The sequence below is a fragment of the Paramacrobiotus metropolitanus genome, unplaced genomic scaffold, assembly GCF_019649055.1.
Source record: "Paramacrobiotus metropolitanus isolate TYO unplaced genomic scaffold, Prichtersi_v1.0 Parri_scaffold0000030, whole genome shotgun sequence".
NCBI lineage: Eukaryota > Metazoa > Tardigrada > Eutardigrada > Parachela > Macrobiotidae > Paramacrobiotus > Paramacrobiotus metropolitanus.
In genome coordinates, this window is record NW_026570250.1 from 468,487 (window position 1) to 481,685 (window position 13,199).

Below are 13,199 nucleotides of genomic sequence, written 5' to 3' on the forward strand. Positions count from 1 at the left end.
AATTGAACTATAGGTATAAACAACTTCAAGCATTCACTAAATTTTGGGGAAAGCTCCCAAACTTATGGAATTAGGAATCGAACTAATTTTATCGTTAAGCCCCATCGTGATCCGATAAAGGTAGACAGCGGCAATTTAATTCATATTCCTACTATATTATACCACTAGAAATTTGCAGATTAAAATAATCTAAATCCGTACAGAACAAAAATCGTACAACCGAACTTGAGGTAATAATATTAGTAATGTTATACATCTTTATTCTTTAAGAAATGTGCGCGATCGACATGTGCGAACTCGAAATCCAACAAGTGAATCAGTTACAACACCGAGATCGAGTAAAAAATGGTGCATGCAATAAACAGATAATTATAAAAACCATTAAATAAATTTGTGAAACGGACACGTATTAATGCTGGCAACACAAAAAAAAGGATTTCAAAAATAATGGGTATGCTGTTATGCTTCGTTAGCTCTGATATTATCCAGAATTTCATCTCCATAGGATTGGAAATGTCTTAACACCTTGTTAGATAGATAACATGGAATGCTCAGAAGTTATATGTTAGGATGGAATAAATGTTCAGTGACAGTTCCAAAAGTTGTGTCGAATGTGCAGTCGTGTAAATCCGTGTGGCCATAATTTTTACCACCTATAACGATATTCAGATTCAAAGTTGTGACTAGTTAGTACATATATTGTGTTTTAGGATTTACGAGGGTAATTAATTTACGAATGTTTTTGGTTTGCGCTTAATATTATCATAGTTCGGTTATAAAATCAAAGCTGATGTATCTACAAAAATATGCGCGTGTGTGTGAGTCTTGGACATATTGAACCAAAGGCGATATTCGATACTGAACCAAACACGATAAAAGAACCAAAAAATAACTGGTATACACTTCAGTAAGTGTTTGTTTCTGAGAAATGTGCCAACATGTCCAAGACTCACACACACGCGCATATTTTTGTAGATATATCAGCTTCTGATTTTATAACCGAACTATGATAATATTAAGCGCAAACCTAAAGCATTCGTAAATTAATTACCCTCGTAAATCCTAAAACATACTTGTGTACACTCATAGTAGTAATAAAACACACTTACATGCGCAGGTCACATGTATAGATGGTACTGTTTCTGGTGCAGCTTCTTTTTCGTACGTAGCCCAACTATGCGTCCTGAAAAGCAAAACAATAGTACATGTATGTGACGATATCCAAAATCTGAGATAGAACGAGAGTAGGTTTACGAAAGTACATACGAAGTTTTTACTGCTACTGACTGTCTAAGGCATAAAACTTCTTGAATATCAAGGACTTTGTCGCTTTGTCAATCCGTAATAAACCGTGATATTTCGAATTACGACAATTCATCGAGTCATAATTACTATACCGGCGTTCTGAATCGGGCGGTAAATCCCAGACAGGCGGTGACCGTGTGGAAGATTGCAGTAGATTAAAACATATGTTGGCAGGCGTGCGGTCGGCACCGGAAGAATCTACTGGACTTGTGCTAGCGTTCACAGGCGTAGTGCAGACATCGGCTGGGATCTGCAATTTTAGAGCACTCAGTTTTCTGCAATTCGCCGTGTGCAATGCAAAAGTTTGCACTATGTTCTGCTCCACATCCTCAATTAACGATAAGTACCGTTTGATTGCCAGTGATATGAAGACTAAAGTTCGGTACTTCCGGTTCTGAAAACATATCCATTACGAAAATTTCCGGTGGGTTTTGCTCCATGCGCGGCGATGGTATTCGGCTGCTGGTTGAGCTGCTCGGGTAGTCCAATTCACTGTCTTCAGAATCCGGACTAAATCATAATTTATATGATTACTATTTATATGATATGATATGATATTTATATGATTTATTTATATGATTTAATGATTACTATTTACCCTTTACATAACTGTTTATAATTGTGCTTAGGGCTAACTCACACACAGCCTCTGAACCGTGCCAATGGCGAAAGTGGAATATTTTCAGCTGGATTCCCGTGATGATACCAGTCATGCGGCGTGTCCCCATAAGAATTTGGTGACCTTTGGTGACTGTGATTTCCCTGCAGACAGAAGCTAAGTATATGTTCGCTTCACGACGACACCTTGTGTACCGTTGTGACGTTTTAAACAGAATTGCAGTTTTGTTATAACAAACTTACGGTCTGCTTTTTCTGCAGGTAACATGCAAAAAGTGTTGAAACGTTAAATTAAAACCACCGTCAGATTTATGCAGCACTGTATCTCAACTACAGATTGTAAGAAAGTCTCGATCGTAAATCAGTTTATGTGCGGCGCACAGGTCGTAGTATCAAATTCTGCAATCTGCACAGTAAAATTTTTTTTTTACCTATAACTATTGCATGCAAGTTTGTTAAAAGTATTTTCATAAATACTGACCGTTGTATATCCTGGAGGGCAGCCAAAATTGCGATTGATTTCAGTCGTCAGTCCGCATGGAGAGCTGTTCTCTGGACTAGCTGGAGGCCAAAAATTCGTTAAAGGAGAACCGGAGCGAGGCGACGCGTCCCAGGGAAACCTTGATGGCCTTTGATGATTGTGGTTCCCCTGCGTACAGAACTACACACTCACAACAGTGTCTTGAAGTATCCTGTTCGATACTTTTCTTGATCAGCTACAGATTTTGTGGAAACGCAAATCTTGCGCAAGTTTATAACAGTACTGTAGTAATAAGTAGCAATAGAAATAAAGTACGAACAGCAACAAAGTATAAAATAATTGATTTTCTATCGTCTATTGATCTGCTAAAGTAGCTACCATATTCGTACATACACATAACTATTCGATTGGTCTTTTCTGACCGCTGCCAGCGTAATTCTGGTATACTGGGAGCAGTCAAAAAAATGCCAATCAAGAATTTAACGCTGTTATATAATTATGTAGAGCGAATCTAATGATGTTATGGTTAAGACGTCAAGTATTTGCAGGTAAAAACTGTAGCAGCGGCAATATCAAATTATTGCAAAATTGCTGAAACAGTGCGATTTAATAAACCGCTGCTTTATAATTTGTACGTGGATAGTGCAAATATTATCATACTGACTGACCGTTGTAAATTCCGGAGAGTGACCAAAGCTGCTGTTTACTCCAGTAGTCGATCCGCATGGAGAGCCACTTTCTGGGCTATATGGAGGCCAAAATCCAGGAAACGAAGAACCGCAGTAAGGCGAATTAGCTGAAGGTGATAAGGAGCTGATTGGCCGAGACAGATACTGCGGCGATCTTGCGGTTAGGTGATCTTTCAATTCTCTAACATATCGTATTCCCATTTTAAACGCTGCATCGCCTTTCTTTGCGCTCTCCTGAAGATCGAGCATTTTATCTTCAAGAAAAGAATTTCGAAGTCAGTCTGGGTAGTTGTCAGAGTTATCGGTGTTATTAAATAAGAAAAGCAGGAAGACTGTAACCGTGTTATTAGTATTGTTCGAAATTTTAAAGGAATGTAACCATATGTTAGCACGATATGACGCACTGGACACTAAATGCCTTCTCGAGCGGCTTCCGTCATGCCGTTTTGATGATTTCCTGGCGGTTCGGCTGCCTCCTGAAGCTGCAACAGTTGTGTATATTTGTAATAATATGGACATACTGTATATAATTATTATTGCACGGGTCCATTAAATCTTCCAGCGCAAGCATTTACAGTTACCGGGAGATATGCAGCCGATATTTTGTTCCAGGCCATCAGGACCCATTCCAGTGTCCAGCGAACGTTGACTCATATTAAACGCATCGCAGCCGGCAAGGCTGTGGTTGATAAATCCATGTGGATTTCCGTACTGCTGATTAAACTCCATTAATTATTTTATCAGAGTTTTAAGCCGCAGACGATACACGGAATATGTGCGTGAGGAGGGCCAATAACGATACTTGAAATACAGACAGTAGATCACAAATTTAGATGGTTTGTAGACTACCGGCATCATCTAGTGCATTTAGTGAGAACTATTAAATAGTTCTCGTAATATCCAACAAATTATTGTTTGAACAAAAATTTTTGAAGCAGACGTTAAACAGTTTAAATTCCGCTAGTTTAAATAGTCTCCGTTCCGGCTTCTTGACTGGCGAGCATCGAATTTAGTATGACGTATTTAAAGCGTTGGATGCGATATTCAACATATTAATAATTCTCGAGAATTTCCAGATAACATGAGACTATTGTACGCTGACGAGTTATCTGTGCCATAGCCAGTGCTAACTCCCGATAGGTCAGCCGAAATGTGCGCAATCTTTACTAAAGCGATTTCATCAGCGCTAAGCATACAACAACAACAAATAAGCAAAGCTGTGGTTTCTGATAAGCTACCTTCTCTATCAGCACTCTCATTCAGAAATATAAATCAAACAGTTCCGTAGAAAAACCTATTTGTACATTATGATATATACATGTTAAATGATAGGTAGAGCCGTAGAGGTACATTGTCCAATCTGTGGCTTTCAAGACAATTAATTACTAGTAATTAACTGAGAAGCTACAGTGCATAACAAAAACAAGTAAAAATCGGCGATCGCGACCCATATCTACTTATTTTCTCATTTTTGTCATGCAAATGGTATGTGGTCTGATGCCACTAAGAGTAGATTTTAAATCTTGCAAAGCATATGCAAGATTCTACGGTAGAAATAAATGAAAAACATTTTCTAATGCTGCATTGTGGTTCAGAAATTCCCACGGTAATGCAGCCAATATTTTGGGCATTTCTTGAGCGCACAGGTAATTTTTAAGACGTATTTTACGGGATTTTATATCTTTTAAACGAATATTGAATTTAGAGATCAACGATTTGTGTCGCATATGACTGTTTGAACCTTTACCTGCATAAAGAGGACAGTTAAGAGGTTATGGTCAACGATCGCATATCCTCAACAGCATTTTAAATTTATAAGTATAAATCTAAAAAAAAAGCTTATCAGTTTTATAATTGAACAAGAAATTGAAACTTTGTTAATGCTTTTCATGCTTAATAATGATGCGCCAATATGACGAAGAAATTTGTAACAGCTGTAGTTTATCTTACGTAGTTGAGATAGGTCTTTTACGTAGATTATGTATGGGACAGATTAGAAACTAACTGTTTAAAGTCATTTTTTCTACGTTTTGCTTGCAAAATTCATGTTCAACGGTGCTTTACAAGTAAGTATATAAACGAGGTACCACCTAACCTCGATGCGGTTTCACGCAACCGCCGCGTAATTCTAGATCCGAAAATTTGAACGCTTACCTATAGCTACGGCACCCTAGATTCCAACTGACTCATGTGGGGAATTGCTGATTTTAATTATTAAAGTTCTAGATCCGTATGGAATCGATAAAGCGATAAAAATTATGCAGTTCTGTAAGCATAGCCATTATAAAATATCGCTTATCGAAAACCAGCTACGTCACTACCTGCAATAAAATTTCGGCAGCGGTCAACGGGGATATTAGTAACACTGTTAAGAGTAACATTCTGCCAACGCTGATTGTATTTACTGGCGTTAGACATAGACCTTTATAATTATTAACTATGGTGACTAACTAAAAACGTTTTCGACATCAGCTACGCAATCGCCAGCTACGCACTGCCATGATAATTAATTCCGAAGCCATCGGATTAGTCATTAAGCCAGGGATCTCTTCTTTTATAATTTTACTCCGTGACTAATATGCAATTTGATTAGATATATGGACGCCTAGTGAACTGAAAAATAAACTATCTAATTATAATTTGACAAACGTTGGCCCCAGCAGAGGTCTGCATAATGTACGGCAGCAAAACACAACGTGTCTTACTAAATAACAATGCCAAGAGAAATTTTCATAAGGAAACGATCCAGCTCAGACGAGATTGTTGCAAAAAAAAGCATAGAAATCTGAGTAATTTGTTGCTTTACTGACCAGGGTCCGGTTAGAAAATGTTTGAATTAATGGCGCATTTCGGAAGACTGAAATACATACACAAATGCATTGTTTTTTAGAGTAATAATGTTTGATGTTTGAGAAATTGTTAATTTAAACCTTAAATATCCACCGCAATGTACATTCGGGTACTAAAATGTCTGCAGTATCGTTTATTTTCTCGCTGGATTTCGAATGCCTAAATCTGTATTTTGAAGCTGCAGTTATTACCGAATCGCACCATGCACTGCAAAATTTGGTGGAGGATGATACGTGCTCGTGTTTTCTGCAACTGTGTGCGTTTGTTTGTAATTGTGGCATAGCAGCCAAATTATACTGTTGCCGCCCTTTTTCATGGGCGCGGACCTTTAATAAATTAGCTACAAAAAGGTCGTATGCAATTTTGGTCATAGGTCATTTCTTCCCTCTTTCACCTGTATCATATGGGAAGAGGGAAGGAATAACGTCTGACCGCAACAACATGACCGTTTTTGGGTATTCCTACCCGGTAGTATTCGTACTAAAGATTTTTCAAGCAGCTGAAAACGACATACTCTAGCGCTGTGACATCTTTTAAGATCAGTTTGTTTTTGTCAACTCATGAGAGAAACTCATGAGAGCGAGGCTTCCCAGTATGTTGCTGGAGCTGCTTGCCAATTTCTTTCACTAAAAGGGTAGCCGAGTTTCCCCATGGCCCGAGTATTTCGAAAGCAAGCGGTGCGATGTATGAGCTGCCCTCCAGGTACTAGTATAAGTTCGCTTTCCTATTCTCAGCCTGCGCAGCGGCGGATCCCGCGGTAACTGACGTCGGTTTCCGGTGAGACAACGCCACGGTATATTCCACGCAGGTCACATCCCATGCCAGACACATACCGGGCGAAGGTGGTGCACCGTTTCCAGGCGAAGGTGGTGCGCCCATCTGGGCGACGCTGTGATGTGTGAGATGTTCTTCGTGGCTCCAATTTTGCGGGAATGCCGGCGGATACCGACGATTTGCAGTTATTTTGCACAGAATACTGTTCATGCTGCCGTGGCGTGCGAGAAGGCACAAGATAAGCCGTAATGACCATACACATCGACGGGCTTTAGGCACTCCGCACAGTATTGTGTGCATATATCTGTAGAGGAAGTGATGTTATAATAATATGTACGAAATATTGGATGTATCTTCTGCAATGTATTTTATTTGATTTCGTGAGTTAAATATATGTCGAGTTGGCTTCGTTCAGCGCGCCTATAAACTGATTATTGACTTTGCTGTAACACAAGGAACTGCGCTTTTTATTCGTATATTGAGTGATGAAGAGGCTATAATTATATAGGTAGAGCAGAATCCACAATTTTTTACGCAGTGGCATAGGTATAGCAGATCAGGATCAGTGGGCTAGATATTAGTGGAGCAGTATACATAAATATTTCTCTCAATGTAGCTACTAGCCTGTCATCCGGTTCGCAATATTGAGCAAAACCAATTACTAACCAATGGGGTACGAGTAGAGTACATTGAGTTATAGATAAATTCGCATCCTATTGAATTAACGACAAGTGTACAATACGAACGTAGTCTGTTATAATATTACATAGATGTATCATGTATGCAATTACTGAGACTATGGTACGAATTACGCGTAAGCGCAAAACAGTAACAGACATTTTGCATACTTCTATTGATTTCTTCAACAGGTAAATGTGCAAGCGTATTCCTGATACACCTATTAAAACATTCAGTAAGAAAACAAGTTAAACAACCAAATGTTAAAGTGCTACAAAACCAAAGAAACAGAAAAGTATATTTATACTCAGTGACCGAATTCTCTGGCTGGGGTGACTGCATTAGCGAATCCAGTTTACAGAAGCATTTCCAGGCGAGTGCAGTTCCCTCAGAGCAATTTCATTTAGTATTGCCAAATCATCGTCAATGTTCATGTCGGCCATTTGGGAGGAAGGTTCTGTCTTGATTGCAATATCTAGGTCACTGGGAATTCCAGATTCCAGCTGCTGCGCTTTCTCAGGATCAATCCCCAAAAACTCCACAAATATATTGTTAAGGGCCTCCTCCGTGGCAGGAGACAACGGTCCGTTTAACGCATCGTTCGGCTCTAAAAAGTAGTGTTAATTTCATATCAAATACTGCATGGCTGTGGTGTTTGGCAAAGGTCACTACAGTCTTAACTATCGCCAGTTGTACTTCAAAAAGCCAGTAAGTATTGGAATATTCAAAGAGAGACATTCTGGTACCTGTTATTATCACGCTAGGAATATTGTTGTAGTTATTTTGGAAGTCTATCCTGTTCTGATGCATAACCGGCTCGCTGAATGACATTCTTGATAAACCGCCCATAGGAAAAACGTCCGGTTGGTAAGACGGAGGTGACTGTATTGATTGTATATTTGGGCTATCCGTCAACGTCGGAGTATATCCGCAGTCCAGGGTCAAATTGGCCATGCTGGCTGACGGACTAAATGCTGGTGGAATGTAGGTGGGAACTCCATCAAACCCAGCCGGGTTTAAATTAGCATTGTTATTATTAGCTTGCAATGGCGGATAACCGTTCACGGCATCGAAGCTCGATGACGAACTGGAGCGGCTGAATTGTCCGTTGGCGTAATGCTACAAAAACCGGTCATTAGAAAACAGGAGAACAACCAAGAAAGATTTGTATTTTCATTGTCAATGTCATAAATCCAGGTTAAAAATGACCGGAAAAATGCACTCTTACATTAGGTTTCAATGCATAACATAAATTACAGTGTAGCATTGGTATACTGTTGTACCTGACTGGGAATAGAATGGGCAGGCAGAAACTGGGTGCTTTGGAATGGACTTCCGTTGTACCCCGACTGGTCTGGGCCATTATGAGAGTGTGCAGGCATTTGTAGCTGCAAGGGATTCGGTGCACCCGCACAGCCGCACTTTCTGAAAATATCCACTTTTGAAATATGTTCGCAATTTATAAATGCTTCTTAAGAATCGATTCTTCACGGAAATTTAAAAAATCTCTTTTGAAGCTTCAGGAAATCGTTGTTTTTGGTACAGATTCTTTTATTGCGCCAGTGGTCACGTATTTCAAAGTCCAAACAGGGGAGATTGACGTTTGACATTATTAGTAAAATGAGTTCAGATTTTAATGTTGTATCACATGCTTGTACGTTGTGCTTATAAAGTTATAATTATTATAATAAATACGATATAATCGTCGATATTATGTCCAATACTGGGTTTACAACCAGCAGTGTTTGATTATAGAATACAATTTAACTATGTGTAAAGTGTGCCTGGTAAAAAATGTTTTACTCGACATTACCGATTACGAAACTGTGAAGGTATAGGAATGCTATGGGGCGAGAACTGTGGCACTACAGGCTTGCTATTCCAAGGTCCCGGCACATTTGGTACCGGAATCGTAATCTGGCGCCCAAGATTCATACTGTAACTCAGGGACATTTCCTCTTCGGGACTGAGAGTAGTTATCGGACTGTATGAACTACTCCGTTTCCGTAACACGGGCGGGTGCAACGATGTCACTAGGGAAGGATCGGCCAAGGGGCTGAGTGCGCCAGGCGAAGGAAGATCAAGAAGGTTGGAATGAGAGTTAGTTCGCGCGGGGGCATATCCGGGTGGAAAGGGCAGCGGCAAGCCATTCTGATTAGGACTCCCGGCCATGTCCGGCGTGCGCGACATATGGCGAGGAGAGTGACCTCCGCAAGGGAATGGTACTGTGCGCGGGCTTGCGCTGCGCTCATGTCGCATCGGCGAAGGTGAACTCCGAGTGTCATAGTGAGGCTACATTAAGTTAATGTGAACGTTTTTGATGAAATCATTTTCTCGTTATTGTTGTTGCAAATTGTACGTGTAATTAAATAATTATACGAGTATGTTATGTTCAGCATTTCTTAAAAGCCGTATTACGTGTACTTCTATCTGTATATGTTTATGCGGAGATGATATTACGTGACTTTTTTCTCTTTTGCACGGATTTTTTTCGGTACAGAAATCTCACTAAAAAGCAAAACATAAATTTTGGGATGACATAGGCAGAAAATGGTCATAAAATAATACGATAATGTTGGTAATACATGCTTTCCTGAGATTACAGCTAATGACTGTTTTATCATGTGGATACAAAAGAGCTATCTTCATTAAACTTTGCCCTTTTTATCACAAGTTTATCTTATTTTAATATCCGTCCCGCTAAAAGATGGCACGGTGAAACAAATATCTTTCTGCTTTCTAGTTAATTAATTTTGTAGGGCAACTTTAAGCAAATATTCAGTCGAATATTGGCGGGCTAAAAATTAGGAGGGTCGCGGAGTGTCATAATGTTGCAACTTTGTTCTGAATATATCCTGGACCGCGCCTCAAAACTGGTGCACTGCCGGAAATTTTTGATTAGATATTATCGCGCTGTTACAGTCCGTGTACAAACGGTTTACCACCATTTTATGTAATTAAATCGAAATGTTCGCAAAACTTAACATGTGACTGCAAACGTTTTACAAATGCCTGCGAGGCCACTTGACCGGTTGCTCAAGTCCTTTAAAAGAACGAATAAATATACAAGAAACCCTAATTTTCAATCAATTATAATGGCATGTTGGTTGTATCACAATTATCTACTAATTATTATGTGCGATATAAGTTGCCGGCTGGAAAAACTTACCAGCAGATCTCCCGGGAAGTTAGCAAAGGATATATTGGGAAGCGAACTAAAAAAGATTATGTTAATATATGCGGCATTAACTCTAGCATAAGTGCATCTGTACATGCACTACAATTACACAAATGAGCTTTATACCCGCTTAGCTGCGACCCGCTAATTTTCCGGGGTGGAGCGAGGTGAGTTGGAGTAATTGGCGCTGCCAAAACTTCTTGGGTTGCCTGAAGAGTTTTTTCGTTGTTGGCCATAAGTTCGTTGATTTTCCCTGTTAAAAGAGTTAAACCGTTAATAAAATTCCCAATATTCTCATCTACTGTAGTAGATGTCCTTTCTTCGATACCGCACTGGTAAATTGTAGGACATGCTCGTGATTACGCCGACGTTGAGCATTCGTCCTTTTCGCAACAAAAAAGGTTTTTTGTTAACTGAATTACTCGTGGTGCCAAAACTAAACTGATGGTTAAAGTAGAAAAGTACTAGTAATTTTTGCTAAGTTCTCGAAATGCGACCACTACATGTGATCTTTATTACTGTACTTCTATACCTCTTCAGTTTATTCGGCATAAGGAACCAGAAACTCTTGGGGAGGGCTTTATGTTTTCAGAATAATTATAACTGTATAGGACGCTAAATTAAAATATTTTCCCAAGCTTAACCGCTTAGTGAGTTGAAAGTACCTATTGTACGATCTATCGTTACATGGAAATTTATGATTGCTAAATGGTGAGTTTTATTTAGTCCTGTACTGCATCTGTTCTGTGAAATGCCAAGTCCATTTACTCCACATTATACACAATATTAATAATTTGAATTTCGAAAGTGAAACAGTACGAGTACAACATGTCAACTGAAATCTAGCACAAGCCGAGCGCGACTAAATCTATGAAATAAAGGTACATATCAAGTCCAAAATTAAACTCAAATTATGAACGTTTTATGTTGGGTACTCGTACGCTATTTATGTTGTAACTTTATGGATAACCTATTTATTACTTGTAAGAATACTAAAAATTAAAATAGCTGTTCTGGATGCAGGCGATTAGCAAATACAAAACTATTATGTTTTGCCAGTAACGTCCCTTACTTTGTATGGCATTGCTGCGCAGTGTTTTGTTTTGCGGAGGATTCGGGGAAACAGGCGAGTCTTTGAATTCCTCCATAATCCCAGAACACAACAACATATACTCCGTTAAATGATCAGTGATGGTCAATGTACGGCATACAGTGGCCAGTTGCGTGTTGGTGTAAATTGTAATCTCGAGTGGATACAAGTAGATGTCCTTAGCTAAAGGTGATAGAAAATCTACTGGTTGTCGGAAACAAATACAAAGCAGCCGAGAAAAAAATCGAGCAACAAGTATTCAAACTGAAAAGACTTCACGGCAGCAAAGTGTAAGCATTGTTAATCTGCGACTTTGGCAAAAAGTTACTGCGGAGCTTGGCGAGAACCTTCACAGAAGTTGTTTAGAAGAATGTTATGATAAAACCACATATACGATTCCGTACAATAACGTCCAGAAGTGGCACTGCCACATGAACAGCCAAGCACTTTGTGTGTTGATTATATATATCGTACGATTCAGAACGGTCGACAGAACAAATCAAAGAGCCAACTGTCTGTGCCGATAAACTACGCGATCAAAGTTCTTTTTGATTGCTTAACGATATGTGAGTACAGGCAGTGCAGCCCTTTGAGCATTAATATAATAATGCAACATTTTGTTGGGTCCTTCGGCAGGGTAAATGTGTGACATAAAAATCAGCTGAACGAGAAAAACCACATCATTAGTTCGCAATTGCTGAGCTATAGATGTGGTACCGAAAAACGCGGTTCGCCAAATGTTAGAAAATATGTCTGCTGTTTGATAACCATGCACGCCGTGTTGGCTTTTTGTCCTTTAAGTACGGAAACCGGTTTTGGATTCTTCATGGTAACACTGCAAAAAGCATCAACCTGTTATTACCTACCAGTATAAGATTTGCCTTTGTGTGTGCCGGTCGAATCGGTGCGGGTGCGGTGTACTAAAATGTTGTGCTGCAAAACTTGAAAATGGCACTTTTCAAGTATTAAAAGTGTGTATGTCCATCGTTAATAACGCTGCCGGCGCCTGCTCCGCGCCGCGTAATGTAAGCAACAGGGTCTGATTCCTATTATTGATGAGTATTGCGATTATGCATACGAGTACGCGTGTTAAAAACGTGAAACTTCACCTTTTAATACCTCTGTACACTCCTAGTAAACTGTTTGCACTTCATAACCCTCAAAACAGCCAAAACAAAAATGTCATCTACCGAAAACGCTGGACGGTTGGCGGTCGCCGGTCATTTCATAGTTCATAGTATGACAGTATCATACTATACTCGTATATTAACCTATAAAATATTTCACATAATAATATCGATCCATATATCACTACATGTACAGTCTAGCCACACAACCTGCTATAATAAGCTTGAAAAATATAGTTATTTCAGTACATAATATTAAGTAATGGATACGGATCATACGACTTAAGCGGTGATCGCAGATTTTTGTGATTAAAGGTCAACCATATATATACAATGCAGTGGGCACCTTACTTTTATTACCAGAACCTACGCATACAAAATTTCCCGCACTTCAAATCAAATAAATTTT

The 13,199-nt window shown here is 39.3% G+C and overlaps 2 protein-coding genes across 4 annotated transcripts; both read right to left on the bottom strand.

Moving 5' to 3' along the window:
- Positions 1-254: 254 nt before the first annotated feature.
- Positions 255-4,129, bottom strand: LOC129588604 (uncharacterized). Its single transcript, XM_055482912.1, has 9 exons — positions 3,675-4,129; positions 3,498-3,575; positions 3,073-3,347; positions 2,405-2,572; positions 1,946-2,067; positions 1,653-1,815; positions 1,398-1,555; positions 1,110-1,183; positions 255-653 (listed from the first exon to the last, which is right to left on the bottom strand). Exons 1-9 carry the CDS (start codon positions 3,820-3,822, stop codon positions 559-561), a joined length of 1,281 nt encoding a protein of 426 aa, XP_055338887.1. The 5' UTR covers positions 3,823-4,129; the 3' UTR covers positions 255-558.
- A 2,186-nt stretch (positions 4,130-6,315) lies between these two features.
- On the bottom strand, positions 6,316-12,398 carry LOC129588514 (CREB-regulated transcription coactivator 1 homolog). Of its 3 annotated transcripts, XR_008690487.1 has the most exons (9): positions 11,646-12,398; positions 10,700-10,826; positions 10,565-10,610; positions 9,209-9,687; positions 8,679-8,820; positions 8,142-8,514; positions 7,711-8,002; positions 7,566-7,615; positions 6,317-7,021 (listed from the first exon to the last, which is right to left on the bottom strand). XR_008690487.1 is itself a non-coding variant. In XM_055482758.1 (7 exons), the coding sequence occupies exons 1-7, from the start codon at positions 11,740-11,742 to the stop codon at positions 7,737-7,739; spliced, it is 1,530 nt and encodes a 509-aa protein (XP_055338733.1). In that variant the 5' UTR covers positions 11,743-12,397; the 3' UTR covers positions 7,465-7,736. The 3 variants fall into 3 exon arrangements, 1 of the variants encoding a protein (XP_055338733.1); XR_008690486.1 differs by having other exon boundaries at positions 6,316-7,021; positions 7,566-8,002; positions 11,646-12,397; XM_055482758.1 differs by lacking the exon at positions 6,317-7,021 and having other exon boundaries at positions 7,465-8,002; positions 11,646-12,397.
- Between the last annotated feature and the right edge of the window lie 801 nt (positions 12,399-13,199).